Source organism: Paroedura picta, chromosome 17 (genome assembly GCF_049243985.1).
Source record: "Paroedura picta isolate Pp20150507F chromosome 17, Ppicta_v3.0, whole genome shotgun sequence".
NCBI lineage: Eukaryota > Metazoa > Chordata > Lepidosauria > Squamata > Gekkonidae > Paroedura > Paroedura picta.
In genome coordinates this window covers 24,235,545-24,254,992 of record NC_135385.1, presented here as the reverse complement: position 1 = coordinate 24,254,992, position 19,448 = coordinate 24,235,545, and the positions used below count along the sequence as shown (strand labels likewise).

At 56.5% G+C, this 19,448-nt stretch overlaps 2 protein-coding genes across 4 annotated transcripts in view; one reads left to right on the top strand and one right to left on the bottom strand.

Annotated features, from left to right (window-relative positions):
- RAB26 (RAB26, member RAS oncogene family) overlaps nucleotides 1-1,485 on the bottom strand; it is a 49,799-nt gene extending 48,314 nt beyond the window's left edge. Inside the window, exon 1 of one of the 2 annotated variants that reach the window (XM_077317033.1) lies at nucleotides 1,397-1,485. Coding sequence is in view for 1 of the 2 variants with exons in the window: in XM_077317032.1 (XP_077173147.1) it covers nucleotides 818-1,018 (201 nt within the window). In the remaining variant the exon portion in view is untranslated. Of the gene's footprint in view, nucleotides 1-817; nucleotides 1,094-1,396 lie in introns of those variants that run through there. The other variant, XM_077317032.1, reaches the window with a different exon arrangement.
- Nucleotides 1,486-4,633: 3,148 nt separating this feature from the next.
- The window catches only part of PKD1 (polycystin 1, transient receptor potential channel interacting), a 55,967-nt gene continuing 41,152 nt past the window's right edge, over nucleotides 4,634-19,448 (top strand). The window contains exon 1 of one of the 2 annotated variants that reach the window (XM_077317023.1): nucleotides 4,634-4,704. In XM_077317023.1, coding sequence (XP_077173138.1) covers nucleotides 4,700-4,704 — 5 coding nt within the window. In that variant the 5' untranslated portion in view covers nucleotides 4,634-4,699. Of the gene's footprint in view, nucleotides 4,705-5,781; nucleotides 6,057-19,448 lie in introns of those variants that run through there. The other variant, XM_077317022.1, reaches the window with a different exon arrangement.

Here is a 19,448-nt window from a genome sequence, read left to right as displayed (position 1 = left end):
AACAGGGACCCAAAGTAGCTTGCACCCTCTCCCCCATCTTATCCTCACAACAGCCCTGCATGGAAGGTCAGGCTGAAGGTCTATTAGAAGCATCTTCCATTTCATTCCAACTGAAGTCCTCCCCCGGCCCCTGAATCAGAGCTGACCTCCTGGTGGCCTAGATACAGCCCCCTGGAAATCACCTTCCACAGCCTTCCAATTCTGAAATCAAGGCACCAGTTTTTAAAAACCGCAGGAAGGAAAATCGCAAGAGAAGAAGACGACAGCATCCACTTCAGTGTTACCCCTTCCCTGTGGCAGACAGCCTGGCGGAACGGTGGGAGCGTGGGGGGGGACTCGGATCTGGGTTCGAATCTGCCCTGTGGCTGTGGACACTGGCTGGCAGCCTGGTGCCAATCGCACCCGCTCTGCCTGACCTACCTTGCAGGGTTGCTGTGGTCATACAGCAGAGGAGAGGAGAATGAGGAAAGCTGTCCTGGAGGAGAGGGGCAGGGTAGAAATGAATGGAAGGCATCCACGGATGGGCAGTTCGGACACAACCGGAGAAGCCAGCCTCCTGGGACGAGGCCAGGCCTTGAGGACAGGGGTAGTCAACCTGTGGGGCTCATGGGAATGGTAGTCCACGGTCATCTGGGGGACCACAGGTTGACCACTCCTGCTTTAGGCCGCTCGTTCCCCTTAAGAAGAGGGCTCTCTCCGCCTGAGCCCTCCGCAGGCTGTTTGGGGACCTGGCCGGGGCGGGAGGCCGGGGATCCCTGACGCCCAGCAGCCCGCCTTCCCCGCCCGGCCTCCCCCCTGCCCGGCGCCCCCTCCTCACCTTGAAGGCCACGTCGTAGAACTCGCCGCTGCTGCTCAGGGACGGCCGGCCCGGCACGCCCCCCCCGCGACCCTGGCCCTGGCCCTCCCGCGACGGCCGAGCATGCGCGGGGGGAGGGGGAGGCGGCGGGGGCGGCGGAGGGGGGGCGGCGGGGGAGGGGGCGGCGGCGCCCTTGCCGCGCGGGGACTTCTTGCGGGACATGCCGCCTCAGGGCGCCCCCGGAGACCGCCTCGCCCGCCCCCCCCGGCCCCGCCCCAGCCCCAGCCCCGGACACGACCCCGACCCCGGCCCCGCCATCAGCCCCTCCGCCCGCCTGCCTCCCCTCTCTCCCTCGGCGGCCGCCGCCGATGCTGCTGCAGCCGCGCCGTCCGGGCGCCTCCTCGCCACGCCACGCCCCTCGCCACGCCCCCCGGCCGCCTCCGCCACTCGCCGCGCAGCGCCCGCCCCCGGCCCCGCCCCCTCAGGCCGCCCGCCGGAGCCCCGCCTGCCCCGGGGACGCCCCCGACGCCACGGGCCCCGGGCATCTCTCCCGGCCTGCCGAGGCCCCCTCCATCCCCCCAGGACCGGCGCGCCACTCACCTGCCAGGGCAGGGCGGGGGGGGGGGAACTCCCTGGCGCCTCTGGGGGATCACAGGTCTCTCGCAGCTCCAGATCCTGGGGCAGTCACAGTTCTCCCAGAGCTCTCTCGGGGGGGTCTGTGGTGGGGAGAGGAAGGGAGCCCTGTTTGCAAGCCGCAACGGGACTCCTTGGCCCTAAAAATCTAATCTTAGAGAGAAGTTCAGAAAGAAGAGTCCATGAAAAAGGAAAGCCAGAGTAGGGCATTAGTGAAGCTTTCAAATTCCCCAGCCACAAAAAACACCATCAACAATTCAAAATCACATTTGGCTTTCCCTAAGATTATAGCATATTTATATAACACGACCCCCCCCAACCCCCCCCCCAGCTGTCTTTCCCCAAGGTGGCCTGGCTGCAGGGCAGGGGGGGGGTGCACCTTGCTCAAGTACTGGCTGCGCCGGTCACCACCTTTTCTGTGGCACAGTCGGCCGGCGGGTTGTCCCCCGGTCTGGGCAGGTCACCCTGGAGGAGGGCACCCTTGGCTGCTCGGGTGGAGAAAAAGCTCCTTTGCTCACCTTTCCCCCTGGCTGCTGGCTGAAGAGGATCTTCTAGCTCAGCTTTCTCATGGAGCCCCTGTTAAAAGGAGCAGAGCGGCAAGAAGGACCCTCGGGGGGTGGGGGGGCCTAAACTCTCCCCCATCGCCCCCAAGCCTGCATGCATGCACCTGACTTGGCAGCCCACCTCACCTGAGCACACCTCTGCTTGTGAGAGACCTTGAGCGCTGCAGGCTTTATTACAAGCCTGAGGGAGCAGAACACGGAGGCTAGAGAGAGGCCCCAGCATTGTGGCCCTTAGTGGCTTGTTGCCCAAGACTTGGTTGTTGCCCAAGACTTGAAGATCAGAACGTGGCTTCATGTTTAATACTGGCCTCCAGCTGGATCCTGCTGTGACCTGCAAGGCTTACTGAGACCCATTTTGTCCTTTTCCCGTTTGTGGTCTCTGCAGGGCCGTGGCTGGGAAAGACGGCACACGAGAATACAGGGCGGCCGCCAGTAATTTCAAACGTCGGGCAGTTCCAGCAGCGGCGAGATCCGGCCTGCGCTTGGGACGCCCGTTTTCCTTCCTTCCTTCCACGTCCACAGATGCTAAGGCAAACATGCCCCTCCTGCTGGAAAGCAAACAAGAGCGGGAGTTCTATCTCTGCAGCCTCGGCGAGCGACAGGTGAGGGACGGGGAACAGGTCTTTCCTGCCCTCGCCTCTCTCCTTTCGAATCTTCTTCTTCTCTTCAGGGCGGGGGCACTGAGAAGAGCGGGGAACTGGGCTTGACACCACTCCTTCCTCCCCGATTTAAGCAGGCGACATTTGGCAGATATTTGGGAGGGAGGGAGGGGGAGCCTTTTTGAAAATGCCAGAGGTGAGATATAGGGAGAGGATGGGAGGCAGGCTCAGGTGCGGAGAGGTGTCCTGCGTGACGAGAGCGCCACCTTGGGGCCAGCGAGGGGAGAAGCAAGCTCAAAGCCCCCTGGAGTCCTGGAGGCGAGGGGCCGGGGGTCTCAAGGCGAGGGGCTTTCTGAGGCTTTCCCCCCATGGCCTGCCCCCGGGTTATCCTGCAAATGAGAAAAGCCACTGGTTCTTTGAGAAAATGGTCCAGACGGTTCTTGTTCCGTGTCCCTTGGACGGACGCCCGCTAATTCCTTTATGCTTCAACCCGCCTCTTTCCCAGTTCGGTTTCTTTACTCTGTTTTGGGTCACTGTTGTTTTTACGATGAGAGCCAGAGCAGCGAGACCTGCTGCAGTTCCTGACGGGTCACTAGAATCCCACGCCTGGTCTCTGATACGAGGCCTTCCCCTGCTCAGATCCTCCACGGTCCCCTTGTGCTCTTCCCCTCTGCAGCTGTCTTAAAACAAGGCGAATGATTCCGTTTCTTTCTTGTCTCTGAGGAAGGGAACTCCGGCTCACGGAAGTTCACCTCGGAATGAATCAAGAGTCCAGGAGCACCTTAAAGGCTAACAACCGTGTCCGAAGAAATGAGCAGTAATTCTCGAGAGCTCCCGGCCCTTCTCTACCTGAAAAAAGTCCTGCACTACAAAAGGAGGAGATGCATTAGCGCCCCCCCCCTTAGCCCCTTCTGTGTGTCTAGTGACTGTGTGTCACTAGTAATACACAGGTTGTGTCTTTCTCCGCTGCTTTGTTCTCTGTCAGACGTATTCTGGAATCGGAGGGGGAGTTTTCGGAAGAGGGGGAGAAATCCCACTCCTTCACACACCTGTGCCAGAGCAACCAGGGAGATGACCTTGGGGTGTCATTTCCGAAGAAGAGGTGGTCCTTCTTGGGAAGATCTTTGCAGCTTCTGCCTCCCTGTGGCAGGAAAAGGCATTTCAGGCACGAGACAGGATTTTGGTCTCTAAAAATATACCCGGATGCTCCCTCAACAGGGCTGAAGGCAACTTTGCAGCAGACTGTTTAGAAAGCACACCCCTCCCCAAAAAGCTCTTGCCTCCCCCTTCTTCTTCTGCCCGGCCTCTGAAGATGCAGTTCAACAGGCGAAGCTGCCAGGTTGAGATTCCGTCAGCTCCCTCTGCAGAGGCCTGGAGAGTTGAACCAATTCTGCAATCCCAGCCAAACTCCCTGGTTTATTGCATGCCAGATTCTGTATGGATCATTTTATATTTTGTAGAACAAAGTTTGGGTCTAGTAAAAGTTTTAAGACCAACAAACTTTGATTCCAGCGTGAAGGAGAGCTCGGATTAAGCGTTTTTCCTTCTGTTGCTTCCGACCAACGCTGCCAGCCAGCTTGGTGATATTTCGTGTTCCGCCTTGAGTCTCAGGCTGTAAAAGGAAAGAAAACTACCACTGAGTGTTTTAAAATAAAGGGATCTAGATATATTGGCTAAACTTGGATAAATTCATGACGGAGATATGGCCATGTTGGCTCAATGGAGCCTCCATGCTCAGGTGCAGTATGCCTCAGGACTCCATCAGCTCGACGTACAGCTTCTCAGCTGCAAGCGTTAAATTGGTTTCCCGGTTTCTTAGAAATAGCAGCACCTTTGAGCCAAACTAGACAAGATGGAGAGACGGAACTGGCAATTCCTGCAGTGAATGCAAATGCAGAGATGGACTGCGGGGAGGGGGGGACGCTTAGATTGTGCGTTATTGTCACAATCACTGGTTTTGGTCTGCCTCATTTGTCTTGTTGACGTGTCGCTGATTAGTCGTTTCTTTCTTTCTTTCTCGGTGCCTTAAAGCCACTCGGAACACATCCGATGCACGCCTGCCCCGGACGCTGAGAAATTTGCACGGTTTTTGCGAGGATGAAATCAGGATGAGGTAAGTGAAAGCCGGAGGAGGCTTGTTTCTCGGAGAAAGCTTTTGGGTTCTTCCGTTTCAGAGGTCACCCCTGCCCTGGCCGGAGGGCAGCGTCTGCACCGGGCGAATAAGGTTAAGTCACGGACCTCTCGGGCCCATCCTGGCACACCGTCCCCTGAGAGGTTGCCTCCTGCTTCCCCAGTCCTTGCTTCCCAGTCCTCCTTCCAAGCAAAGTTTTGAGGGAGGGGGCAACCGCGTGAGTGGCCATTTCCCCGTTTTCCTCCACATGGCAGCCATTTCCCCCACTTCCGTCTCCACCGCCTCCACGCGGTCTCCCCCAGCTGGCGAAGGGGCATCAATCTGGATGTGTGCAGGGCCTGGCATCCAGTCACAGTCGAGGGAAACGAGCATCCCCTGGGCCCCCTGAGCCCCTCCCCGTGAATCCAACACCCTGGACCGGCCGAGGGTCCGACAGGGTCACCGAGTTCTACTGTGTTGTTCTCGTTCCCCTTTTTCCATGGAGCCTCAGGGGAGGGGGGCATTGAAACTAAATAAACTAACAAGACAAAGTCAGTGGCTAACTGCTCCTTTCCTCTGAAGAGGTCCCAGGGGCAAGGCAAGGGTGCCGGGAAAGAACCGTCAGACGTCTTGGGGGGAGGGGGGAGGAAAGCGGGGGCGAAACGGGGCGGAGGAGGGAGGGGGTGGCCCCACGCCTCCCTGGCCGTGCCCCGTCTTGTGGGCACCACGGTAAGTGCCGCTGGCCGGAGCGGCAGAGAGGCGGCTGGGCTCCGGCCGAAGGGCCCCCGGGGAAGCAGAGCCCCCTCCTGCGGGTCGGGTTGGGCGAGGGGCTTGCGCTCTGGGGCGCCCCAAGCGGGCCCGAAGGCTCCGTCGAGCGGCCCATTCCCCGCGGCTCCCGGGCGCAGCGCCAGGCGGGAGGAGAGCCGGCCGCAGTGGAGCGGAATGCGGGGCTGGGCTGGGCTGGGCTGGTCCGTGCGGGCAGGAGGCGGGGACGGGGGCGGGCGAGCAAGTGGGCGGGCGGGCGGAGTCGTGCGTCCCCGTCCAGAGTCGGAGGAGCAGCCAGGCAGGCAGGCAGGCAGGGCGGGCGGGCGGAGGGGCGGGCGGGCGGAGGGGCCATGCGATGCCCGCGCTGAAGCGATGGGCGCGTCGCCGTGGCCGGGCTGGTGGCTGCTGTGCTGCCTGCTGGGCGGGGGGCTGGCGGCCGGGCGACCCTGCCAGCCCTGCGGCCCCGACTGCGCCTGCCGGAGCCTGCCCGGGCCCGCCTGCGCCGTTGACTGCGCCTCCCGCGGCTGGGCCCGCCTGCCCGCCTCGCCCTGGCCCTGGCCCGCCACCACCGCCGCCGCCATCGTCGCCCTGTGAGTAGCCCCCGCGCGCCCGGGCACACCGCCCGCACCCCTCCCCCGGGCCCCGGGATCGGGCGGCGGGAGGGGGCCAGAAGCGCCAGCACCCCCAAGAGACCAGCTGCCTCCCACCAGGCGCCCTCGCTCCCCTGCCGCTCGCCTCGCTGGTTTCCCCTTCAAAGTGTCAGGATCAGCCAGCCGCATCAGGGAGTGGAGGGTGATGGAACCTCCACCTGAGAGGCAGTCTACCTTACTGGGCTGCCAGCCCGCTTATGGTACCAGGAGATACTTTTCACTTACCCGCCGGGAGGAGCCTCAGCTGTCCCCTTCTCCTGCTCTGGCCACTCAAAAGGCAGCGAGATCTGAGAGGAGAAACAGGGACCTGCCGGTTAACTGCTCTGGGTGTTGGAGGCTCCCTCTCCCTTGCCCCCTCCCCAAATTCAGCCCAAGAGGGGGCATGCCCTGTCAAACAAGCCCCCCCCCCACACACACACACACATCCCTGTTCCTGGGTCTCAGCCAGGCAGGGCTTGATGGAGCCCCCGTTCCACAAGGCCTTAGGCATGCTTGGGCACAGGGGCTGCACCCCAAGTTCCTGGCCAGGCACGTTGGCCCTTGGGCCGCTTCCCTGTGGCCTGCCATCTTTACCTCTCCCACCAGGTGGGCTGAGGTGAGCGGGGTGGTCCGGGATCTGGCCTTAGGAGGGAGAGAGAAAGAAGGCCCCTTTCTAGGCTTGCGTCTGGCCCAATACTTGCCCACCAGTACTGGTCAGGCCGGTGAGCTTCCTACTAATGCTGCTTATGAGTAAAGAAGACCATTGCAGTTAAATTTTTCTGACTAGTTCTCAGAAGCTTTCCCTGATCTCTCTTTCCTCTCTACTGGCTTGAAATTGACAAGGCGCTGGGAGCGCAGGATCAGGACCTGGCAGCAAGGTTTTAAAGGAGCTGACGGGCACAGGTTTAGGCTGGCTGTTTGGAGTGCAATTCACTCATCTGGCTTGTTTTTGTTTCTGGTTGCTTTCCTTCCTTATTTGCTTTTCTGTTATTTTTAACTTATTTCCATGTTTTAATGCCGTAAGTCGCTAGTTTCCTGATTCTCCAGACTTAGAGGTGGTGCATTTAAGCAGTTCCTCTCCTTGGGACAACCAAAAACCCAAACAAGAAGAACTGGGGCGGATAAGCCCGAATTCGTATGTTTTGTGAACTGACATCGTCCCAAATTTGGCTCCTGGCTCCCTTGAGGCCTTGTGGGGAGACTGCGAAGGTTCACTCACCTTACAAGGAATATCGGGAAAAGTGCCCGTCTCCTTTGTGATGATTCCACCAGAGCTTCTGGTTGCCAGTGTGTCTGTGTGTTGCGGAGAAGAGAGATTCTTGTCTGCTTAGCTGTGTGCTGAACTGCAGGCCCTCAGGATCTCTTTGGCAGGAACTACGTAAGCGCTGGGTCCTGCAGATCTCTTCGTCAAGGAAGGATTAGACAGGTTGTCCTGGAGGCTAGAAATCTAAAAATACAGACCATCAAAGTGGTTTTGACACCAAGGGGAAAATACAGGTTCAGAAGTTAGCCATGTCGCTCTGCAGTCGGGGACCTGGGTTCGAGTCCAGCCGCCCCCACGAAACTGACAAGATTGAAGCTGTCTTACTCAGATACAAGCTGGGATGGAGATCTCTGTGGGGAAATACCGTCTATCGATCAGCCTGTTTCTACCTGGAAGGCATCCAGTCGGCAGACTGCTCCTTTTTCACCACCTGAACAAAGCTTCAGGACCGACAGATAAACTTCCTCTTCCCTTTCCCCGCCACTTAATTTTTTTACTTCTGCATGTATTTCAGAAATAAGGTGCGGCGAATCACACTTGTGCTGTATAGAGGAGCGTCTTTCTCTGCCCTTCTACTGTGCAGCAGACACGAACACTTCCTTTGGCGTGCGTCTGACCAAACCATCGGGTCAAAGGGCTAGTGAAGAGGGAGCTTGGGAAATCTCCTGGCAGGGGAAAGCTCGTTAATTGAAATGCCACCTCCTGCTCATTACAGTCACACTGTTATAGCTGTTGTCATATTATTATAGGCGTGATGATGGTTTGAGCACGGCTCAGGAGCAGAGCGTCTGTTTGGCCTGCGGAAGGTCCCAGGTTCCGCTCCCAGCATCTCCGCCGAAAGGGATCATGGGAAAGACTAACAATTTAGTTCAGAGTACGGCTGCTTGCTGGGTGCCCCTTGCGAACAGGGCCACCCCGGGAGTAGGGTTTGAAAGCTCCCTGGGATCAAGGCCTTTGGGTTGCTTTCCCAAAGGCTGCATGTTTTGCCATGCCAAGAAACAGCGCAAAGCTTTGCACACCCCCAGAACTGCCTTCTGCAGGATCAGACCCTCCATCCATCCAAGTCAGAATCCTTTACTCAGACTGGCCACCGCTCTCCAGGTCTTCTGCCTCACCGGCTGCCTGGTCCTTTCAAACTGGAGAAGCCGAGGACTGAACTGGGGACCTTCTGGGTGCCAGGCAGAAGCTCTTCCGCTGAGAGCGGCCCTTGATCTGTACAACTGCTGCAGTGACTTTTCATTTGCACTTCACGTATACCCTGCCTTTCTGCTCACCTCGTCTCCTCTGGTTTAGCTTCACAGCCACCCTGCAAGGTAGGTCAGGCTGTGAGTCGGCGACTGGTCCAAAGCATGCCTCGCGTGTCAGCGTGGGCGATTGTTAGCTGGATTGTTAGCTGGCTGTCAGTGAGCTGAGGGTGGATTTGGGTGTCTCTGTGGACGGGATCAGCTCTTGCCAAACTGAGGGCAATAAGGACAGGGTTTGGTCAAGGGAGGTGTGGACGTGCCACTGAAATAGCTTCTGTACTTTGGCTTGGAAGATGAGGAGGGGAAGCTTGTGGCTCACAGAGATGGTTTGGTGCAGGCTGCATTGGCAAGGTTTCTGGGGGTCCCGACAGAGCCTCTTTGCAGTCCCCATAGCTGACGACTGCCGTTGTGCCTCTCCCGAAATAGCTAAAGCAGTGGAGAACCTCCTCCGAGGACCAGATGTTGGGGACATCTGGCGAGGGACGGGTACTGCCTCGACATGCATCCTGCAGGCATCTGCTTGGCCACTCCCGAAAACAGGATGTCAGCCACGCAGCATCTGTGGGACACGCCAGTAGGACTGCCCTCCTTCTGCCTCTTGGAGGGAGCGCAGTTGCCGTTGCCCTTTTATTAAAAAGGACTCTTCTGGAGCAGTCGGGAGAAGGGGCGAACCATCAGCCGGCAGAATCCATAGCGCCTTTCCCCTCTGTTTAATAAGCGAGAGAGTTCCTTGTGGGAGTTCCGGAGGGCCGGCCAGTCCCCCAGGAAGGGACTCTGCTTGGCGCGGAAAATTTGCCCACGTGTCGCCAATTAACTTGTCCGTTATGAAACAGCCCCTCGGTATGTATTGACTTTACTGTCAGTCCCTCCTTCTCGCAGAGAGCCAAGGTGGTTTCTGACTTTTAGCAGCGTAAACAGAAACAGTGTAAGACATCCCGTCCAGACTTGATTTGAGTCCGTAGGATACGTTCGGATCACAAATGCGGAAAGCAAGGCAGGCGGAAGAGGAGATGTCAGGATCGAAGAAATGCTTATTCTCCCCCCGCCCCCTCCAAGATAACAGAAACCAGAAAACAAGGCCGTGTCCACAGCAGAGAGCTTATTTTTAACTCCTGTGGTCATTACTCTTGGGGAACACAAAAACACAAGTGCCTCTTTTGTTTACATTTTGCGTTCTGACTTTTGGGTGGCTCCCTGAGCTTCGGTCCCACGGAAATGTTTTCGTACCCTTCCGAAAAGGGAAATACTGATCCGCTCCCCAGATAGACGGCTCGGTTTGAATCGGGCCAAGTCTTAAAGCCTTTTGCTTCGCCTCCGGCACTTGGATGCACGTCGGGAAGCGAATGGGTGATTCACGGCTGTCCCTCTCGTTATCAGATCTTGGTTTCTGAAAATGACTCGCCGTGGAACGCCGGGCCAAGTATGAGTTGCGTATGCCTTTTTTAGAGCTTATCGCTCCCTGAGGAAATCAAATAAATAATGCGCCGGGTTCTTTTCCCCTCGTGAGGGATCTTTGAAGGATGCCAGCGAATGGCGGAACGGCCGGGGCTTTTCGAAAAGGGCCCTGTGAACTTAGCAAGGTCTTATGATGTCAGGTCTGGTCTGGAGGCATTTCAGGCAGCCCGACTTGCTCGCTCATTCCATTGTCTGCGGCCGGGAAATGTGCTTTTCCAGCTTGTCTTCAGAACAGCCGTCCAGCGCTGTGCGTCCATCTTTCTGTCCCTCAAGGACGTTCGGCTCTTCTGATCCTGCGGCCGAGAAGACAGGGGTGGTCAGTTCTTGTTCAACCTGAAAGCCACACCTGGGCATCCACCTCTTTTGGAACACCTGGTTATTTTGTTATTTCGCCCTTCCTGTGAGGCCTGAGAAAAGCACGGAGGTTTAGACAAGGCATAGATTTGTGTCGGCTTAAGCGCTACGGAGGCTGAGGACCAATTCTTGGGCTTTGGAGCCCGGGGTGACCAACGTACGGTAACCTCAGTTTAGTCATTTTAGGTTTTTGGGAGAGTTCAGGTGTGTCTTAATCCAGGATCCACTTAACTGGTGTCTGCAAATCTCTCCTCCAGCACCGCCCTCCAAATGGATCCCCTCCCTCTCCGCTTCCTTCGTTGGCCCAATTTCACACCCCTGCATAGCGACGGGGAGAGCTGCAGTGTGAACTCTCTCTTGGCTGCCGACGACACACCCTTAACCTTTTCCTGGCTCCTTCACGACTGTCTCCATCTCTTTATGACTTCTTGGTCGCAGGCTCCCTTTTGGTGGACAAACCCAGGTTTGTGTCAAATTTTAAACATTCCAGCCCCCCAAAAACGCCTGCGTTTGGATGTTGCGGAGAGGCTGGGCTTGACCACATTAGAAAAGTTTGCCCAGTTCTCCCAGAGCTCTCTCCGCCTCACCTACCTCACAGAGTGTCTGTAGTGCGGAGAGAAAAGGCGACAGTAAGTGCTGTGCAGTCAGATTATCCCTCACCCCACGTTTCACAGAGAAGGCGACAGAGTGTGGTGCTGCTACTGCACTCTTAAGCAGGATGCTTAAGAGAGATTTTGGGGTGACACTTGCAGTCCTTGACCTTTGCACTTTATTATTCTGTCGCCCTGGTCCTTCCCGGCTCCAAAAAGAACAGCTGGTGGGAAAGGCGGCCTGGAATGCCGCTGAGGGTGGGACCCAATTCGGAGCATTTTGGGGGGGGGAATGCAGAGCATGCGCAGGAAGAACGGATTGGGGTGGGGCTGCCTGTCTACGCAGGGAACCGGTCCAATAAGGCCGTGGTTTGGTGGGAGACATTCCTGTACCACGAAAGCAGTTTCTGGATCCTTCCTGTAACCCTCTGGGTGGAACAGATCCTAGGATGGCTCTCGAAGGACATCCCTCCCTTTCCTTCCCTGAGGTCCGGGGTGCACCAACCTGAACCAAGTAGCTCTTTTCCTTTCCTGCTCCTTTGATCCGACCATCCTGAGCAACGGAAAAGGAGTCTTTTATTTCCTTAAGGAAAATACGGTGGAGAGATACTTGGCTACCTCTACCCTTGGATCTCTATCCTCCAACAGACAAGGGATCTTGTTCATCTCTGGATAAAACAGAAGGTGATTTGGGGTGATCGGTGGCTCACAACAGAAATTATAATAAAGGGCACACTGAGGAAGCCTGTCAAATTTGCGATGTCTCCCGTGGGGACCGCTGAAGGGCCAGCATTCAAACAGCGGCATCTTCGAACCTCTGTTTTCCTCTCCTCCTCCTCTTCCTGGCTCAGGACTGAGATGTGGGGCTGGCCGATGGGATGGGGCATCTGCCACCTTCCTTAAGGGTCCGCTGAGAGCCCCCCCCCCAGGAATCGCCGGTTTCAGCATGTTCTAGCACAGTTTGGGAACTGTCAGCCTCCAGGACCGTTGAAGAAGTCAGGAACAATCTTTATTATCACTGCGAGCTTCTCCTCCTCCTGGTTGACCTGTCAGATTTTGCTCTCTGACCCTTGACCCTGGGTGTTAATCGGACTGGCTGCTGGGCGGGCAAGTTCTGGTAGTCCCTGGGCCGGGACCGTCCGTCCTCTTCCTCTTCCGCTGTCTGTTCTCACTGCTGTTTTCCACGGGGATTACCCTTCGGAGCAGGCCCTCGACAGGAGAACGGTCACGGGTTATGCCTCGTGCAGGGCTTCTGTGCACGGACTTAATGGCTTTCACATGGGAGTGTTCCTTCCTCCCTTCCAAGGGAAGGGGACTGCCAGAGCCAAGAGCCCTTACCGGTGCTGGGCGGGCCTGTGGTAGACGAGGAACACTGTCCGCTTGTTGACGCTAGAAGAAGACAAGAGCTGCAGAATCTTCGGCATACACCACGGTTGGCCTGCGGTCCCCGAAGACAGATTTCACTCTTGTAAACACTGAGCCGATGTTGGCGTTTTCATAGGTGGAGAGCAGCCCTGGAGGGACTGTGGCTCAGTGGCAGAACATCTGCACAGTGTGCAGAAAGCCCCAGGTTCAATCCCCGGCCTCTCCACACAAAAGGGCCAGGTAGTAGGAGGGGATGGGGAAGACTGCAGCCGGAGACAATACCAGGTGGACGATACGGATTTCCTTGAGCCGAGGGTCTCACTCAGTGCAAGCCATTCACGCGGCACCACATCCGCCTCTGGCACAAGAAGCAGGGGCCGGATGTATCGCCTGGCCACCGTGCCGGAAAACTTTGGCTATTCCCACAATGCAAAGGTGCTTCTATCCCAGTTCTGCCGTTCAGGATCCTGACTTGGAGGCCAGCTGAGCTGGAAGTCCACAAGACGAAGAAGAGCTGGGATTTTATATCTTGCTTTTCACTACCCGAAGGGGTCTCAGGGCCGCTTACGATCGCCTTCCCCCACGACGGACGCCCTGTGAGGAAGGTGAGGTTGAGAGAGCCCAGAGAGAACTGAGACTGGCCCAAGGTCACCCTGCTGGCTGCATGTGGAGGAGGAGTGGGGAATTTTGATGACCGGGCGTCACTGCAACCTTGTGTGTCCACGTGAGTTGTGTTTTTCCCCTTCGAGGACAAATCAAAAGTCCCTGGACAAAACCGCTCTGAGCGGCAGATACCCAACGCTGGCAAGAGATTCCAAAGCGGAGAACGAATTCTTTCAAGTCCCTCCCTGAAGCGTTTTTCTCTCCACAATCGGCCAGCCAGCAACCGGCTGCAACGCAGCAAAATCGCAAACAAGTGCGGGACCTCACCCGAAGAAGCAACTGGAGCTGCTAACTTCTCATCGGGGCGATTTCTTTTTTCCTGCGGCAGAGATGTTGTCGCTTTTATTCCCACGGAAATCACAGGGGTGACTTTCTGGATGAAACCAAATCAGAGTCCAAGGCCTGAGCCTTGAATAAATCTTTGCCACTGGACTCTGATTTTGTTTTGTTGTGCTGCTTCAGACCAACACGGTACCCACTTGAATCTTCCTGGATGAAAAACACACATCAGGTTCCCATCTGGGCCGCTCTGCGTGGTAGAAACCGGCTTTGACAGATACTCATTCGTGATTTCTTTGCACTCCCTGAGCCGAGACGCCACAGGGAATGAGTGGGCACCCAAAACGTGGCCCCTGAATCCTCTGCAGGGCACCGGGGTTGCTCTGCTGACAGGCAGAGGTTCCCTCCCAGGCAAATCCACGTGGGAAGCGGTCCTCGGAAGAAAAACATTGGAAGAGGCAGATTAATTATTCCTGCTGGGCAGCAGTGGATGGCCGGTCTCCCGCATCACCTGACCGTTCCCAGCTTCCTCGCGGCAGCAAAGAGATGATATCAGATTTTGGCACCGGGCTGCTGCCCAGATATCTCCGCAAGCTGCTCCATGGTTAATCTGTAAAGGGTGAGCTGGTCGCTCATTAAACTCCATAGCGACAGACCCAAACAAGGGGCATGAGAGCGCTTGCAGGCCCATGCGGAGCGTGCCCGGCCCCTTCCTGGGGAGAAGCTGCATAATCCGTTGGCTCCCTTTGAGGAGTGGGGAAGGAAAAGAGCGGAGGGAGTCTGGGAATGATTCTGGGCAGGGACAGGACGGAGGAGGCTGAGCTCAGAAGCACGGTCTCTGAGCATTTGTGGTTTTCCCCAGAAAGGCTTATACAATCAGGGCTCAGTTTGCACACCAGAGGAATAAGGATGCCCAGAAGGGACCGAGCCCCTTTGGACAGCAGGAGGTCGCCCAGGTCAAAGGCCACAGAACGACTGGCGAGTGAACGACTGGGAAGGGAAGCGAGGAAACAGAACTTCCTTTCCTGCCAGACCAGTTTTTGGAACGTGGGCCGTTGGATTATTCAACAGATGGAGTCCATCTCCTGCAGTCCGAACTGCTGCGGCCTGTTCTCCCACCGCTTTCCGACACACCTGCAAATCAGCCTCAGATTCTAGTCCTCAAGGCAGTTTAGGCAAAGAAAAGGACAATTCAGCAGTAGCGTTCTGCAGTCTCCCGCTGGAGTCCTGCGTGCAGTTCTGGAGGCCTCGCTTCACGAAGGACGTGGAGAAAATTCAGAGGGGGCAGAGGAGGGCAACGAGGAGGGCCCAGGGTCTGAGGACCAAGCCCAGGAGGCAGACTCTTGATCTGATCCGGCAGAGCTCTCCTGGTGTTCTTGGGAAGCATTTCCATAAGATGCCCCTTCTCTGTTGCTGTGATTTGCAAAAGTGTTTCGGAGGAAGAGGGGGCACATACGGCCGAGCGCTGGAAGGGCCTTCAGCGCCCAGATTTGTGGTTGACCCTTGAGGCTGTGGGTTGTGGTCCTGACACACGGGGCTGTGGTCCTGATTGGCACTTCCCTCTCTGCAGGTCATCTAGGTGGAAATAACTGCGGCCTCCAACTTGTCCCTTGGGGGCTTCCGTTGCCGGACCCTGCTTTAGCTGCCCTCCACAAAAGTGTGGACACTCCAGCTTTGCCCTTGGAGAATGGTTTTAAAATCCAGGTTGGCCGGCTAGTTCCACTGCAGAGTGACTCTTGGCAGGAGCCTTCTTGGTTACGCGGCCTGGGAACGGCGATTCTGAGGCTGGGTCTTGCCATTCCCAGAACAAAACGGGCTGGAAAGAAATGGGGAGGGACGGGGGCCTTGACCAAAAAGCAGGTTTGCACGAGTGAGTGGGGGAAAAGAGGAACCACGGCCGGTTGTGAATTATCTTTCTGTGTGTGAAAGTTTCCCATTGCGTGTGCAGTTGTGGCATATTTACGTTGGCAAGGAACGCCGGCTGCAGCTACGGGGCCACCCTGTGCAGCGCGGCTGCTGTTTGAGGGAGATTTGGCAATCATCAGAAGGTTTGGGTTTTGCGTGGGTTTTTTTTCTTGGAGAAGCGTGTTTTCTAAAGCGGGGAGGTGGAAAAAGCTCCTCATGTCTCTAGGATCCAAGGACTTTCTTTTTATAGGAAGACGGAACAACTTTGAATCTGGGGCAGAAGGAAAATGAGTGGCAGGCCGGGATCAGAGCATCTCCCCGCAGCGATGGAATTCGTTTCAAAGCTTAGCCAGGCTGTCAGTTCTTCTCCCGATAAATTTAGTTTGAGCGGCTGGGGGGGTTTTCCTCTTTCATGCCAACGCCAGTCCTTCGGGGAGGAAAGAGAAACCTCATGTCTCTTTGTCCCTTCTTGTGCCCATTAATTTTTAACTAGAAAGCACCATCCTTTTAAATAAATCAGGGTATGTGTGTCCATCAATAACCCAATATTTCACGGTCATTTAGACCAAAAATTTGGGTCCATCTAATGCAGCCTTTTTCAACTTTTCCAACATTGAGAGGCCCCTGACACAGTCTTCAAGCTTTGAGAAAGCCCAGAAGTGACGTGATCGTGCAGAATAGGGTGGGGAAGCAGAGCTGTGGACACGCCCACCCGGAGCCCCTCCCCTCCCCACCCCTCCAGGCCCATCCCTGGCCATTTTGGGAGAGGTGGGTGGGCTGACATCACCATCTTAACTGCCACCCATTCAGGAAATCCTTCCAGGGCCGTCAAGACACCCCAGGATTTCACGAAACCCTGGTTGAGAAAGCCTGGTCTAATCTCTAGGATGCTGCACCCCAATTTGGGATGACAGACTTCTTGAGCAGAGACCAAATTTAAAAACGCAGGCCACTTTCTAAAAAATGGGAGAATATTAAGAAGTGGTATAGTCCTCCCTGGGGTACAGTCCAAGAAAGACTCTGAACGTCCCGGTCAAAGCCCTCTAAAGGAGGTTCTGCCCCACTGGATACATCTTGTGGGGCCCTGGAGCCTCTCTTCCATTTTGGGGTGGGGGGGCACAAAATTCCAGCTGCTTCATCCATGACATTGCACAGCTCCAAAGAAAGCTGCCTGGCCATGCAGGTTATTAATACCAGAAGCGAGCGCTTCCCTGCCCTATCTGCCCGACCAGGAGGTTCACACTGATTTGAGTTTTCCAAGGAAAAGACTTGAAACGGGGATTTCAGCAGATGTTGTTCCAGCAGCCTTCAGGGAGGGCAGACAAAACTGTGCTCGAGACGGAGGAAGCAAACGCGAAAAAGACGGGTGTCTCTTTAACGGAACGTGAGCTGCGGTCGCACCCACACTGGGTGCTTTTAATAGCTCTCCTTCTCTCTCTTATTTAATGGAACTGGAATCGGGGGGGGGGGGGTGTGCTTGGGCTGGCTGGTGATCTGTGGCCCGCGTCCCTGGCATCAAGCTCTGCCACTCAGGGGGAGAGGAGGTGTGTTATTCAGCGTAGGAGGCTCGAAAGCGTTCCCCTGAGCTCTCCTCTTGCGCTCGCTTGGAGCAGGACAAAACCCTGAGTGCCGGCATCGGCCAGGGAAAATATAAGAGGTTGGATGAACGGAAGGGGCAGGGACTTGCACGGATTCTTGGCCATTTTGCTCCAAATTACTTCATTTGATTACAGGGCTCCGTGCTGAATTTCCCCCCCAAAAAAGCCAAAAAGTTTGGTGGGTGGGATAGAGAAATCAACACTGGTGTCAGTCCACATTTGGGCTCCTCTCCCCCCCCCCCCAAATGTCTCTTGTTATTTAACCAGTCGACGCAGTGGCTTCTGCGCAGCAGCTGCTAGAACCCCTTTCATGAAAGGCGCCCTCGGGCCCAGATCCCACTGGCTTCCTTGTTCAGGAAGGCGTTAAACAAGCAAGAGTTTCAGAAACGGAACTGCAGCAGGGGCAGAGAGGAGAATCGAGGGCAGCAAATTGCCAAAGAGCCATGAGCACAGCTTGTTTTTGGAGAGAACATTTCAGGCCCAAAGATTCTGAGGGCGCGGGAGGGAGGGAGAGGGGGGGAGGAAGTGTTGGGGGCTGCAGTGGACCAGGTGGACCCCAATTTAAAAACAAAACAAAACCCAGCCAAGAATGCAGTCCCATCGTGGGCATCAGTGATGGCTTTGGCCCTGCTTTTCTTCCTTCCTGAAGTTCCACGGCTCTTGTGGGGCCCCCTTGACAGCCTCCTTTCCCAGCACGGATCTCAGCCCGTCCAGCGATGCTGATTTCTCCTGGGCTGTGCAGCCATATTGGGGTATTTTTAAACACAAAAAGTGACCCTGCATCTGTTCAGCCCTTTGTCCCTCGCTGCAGATGACCGTCCTTCACCATTGCAGAAGAAAGGAATAACGGGGGCTTTGTTTACAGTGTCAAAGTGCTCAGAGGAAGGGGCGGAAGGAAGGAAGGAAGGAGGAAGTGTGTCAAGTGACATCATGCACCGCGTGGCCACTGATGTTTAGACAGGGGGCCGTTTAAATACAAGCCCACGTTTGGCTCTGTGGCTCTGCGTTTAAAGTACAGCACTGGTGTGCGGCATCAAGCCCAGACTTCCCAGGTAATTCAGTCGGTTTCGAGTCTCTTTTTAAATTCGTCGCAGGGGAGCCGAACAGACATGGGCCAGCCTTGCAAGAGACGCTGGATTATCATGCCTGAATTCATACTCTCAGGGGAGGGGGGAGCTCTAATTCGGTCAGGGGAACGGCCCTGGGGGAGCCGCCGTTGCATCCTTTCTTTCCCCCCTGCACCCCTTTTTCTGGCTCCCGACCAAAAGGGAGATGGCAACCAAGAAATGCGAAGGAGATTGCGACTGGGCAGAGGCGGGGAAAGAACCTGACGGGGAAGGACGGGTTGCTGGGGACAAAGATCGAATTAATTCACGCCAAAGTATTCCCCGTTACTGTGCACGGGTGTAAAAGCAGGACCAGGAAGAAAGCAGACTGATCTGAAACGGGAGGTCGGAGGGGAGCTTTCCAGGGACCATGGGGGGCCAGAAAGACCAATCAGGGCGCTCTGGGTCAGGTCAAACTTGGACTCAGCTGAGGCAGCATGTTATGGTTGCATCACGAGAAGACAAGAGTCGTCGGACACAACAAAAACATCAGGGGAAGCAGGAGACGGCCGGGATCCCTGGACCTCGGTCTGTAAGACCCGGCTGGGACGGTCAAGGAGACGGCATTTGACACACACACACACCCCTCTGAGATCACGTTCCTGACTTCTGGAGGCCCCCAGAGGGAGACCCTGCAGCTCCCAGATTTAGGGAGATTGAGGACATTCAGGTTCCCAGGCTCTGTCCCCTTTGCAAGCCCTTTCAAGTCAGGGGTGTGCTGATGAGTCGGGCTGAGCCCAGGATCCTGTCTCTGAGACCCTCCCCCTGACAGTGGCCGGAGCTCTCGTCTTCCCCCTGTTCTTGGTCCCCCATCTTGAAGGTAGACTGGCTCCAAACATGGAGGTTCCATTTCCACTTTGCCAGGACCTGCCCTGTGCTTGATGCTGCCCGGTTTTCCTTCCCCGGCAGAGGCTGGGCACGCTTGGCTTGGACCGGGGGGGGGGGGAGAGTTTGGCCCCATCCAAGAAACCTCCTTCCTGTGGGAAAGCGAGGGCGTCCGGAGGCGGAGGGTGGGGCCGGAGCAAAGCGAAAGCGGGCATTTTCTAACCTTGGGAGGGGGACCGAAGTTACATAATGTGGCCCCTCCCTCCCTCCCTCCTCCTAAGACGCGTCCTCGTGATGAATCTGAGACTCCGGCTGCTGCCGCCTCCCTCGGAATAACATTTTAAAGATCTCTTTTCCGCCGCCGGCTGCCAAGGCTCTCTCTCTCCCGCGTTTGGGCCTTGTGTGAGCGGCAGCGGCTGTGAAGCTTCCCTTCAAGGATGGGTTTCACTCCCGTTACCCAATGTGTCTGGAATGCACAGATGTTTCCTTCGGAGGCCCAGGAGCCAATGGGCTCTGGACACGCCAGCCCTGCGGGGACAGCACAGCGGACAGGATGGTCCCGTCTGAAACGGCGCAAGCAACACCCCCCCATCCCTGCTCCCCAAAACGCCCTCCGTGCCCTGCAACTGCAAGGGCTTCCCAGCCGTCCTCCGTGCCCAAAGGCTTCGGTTCTGGGACTGAGCCTCTTGCCGGCGGCCGGAAAGC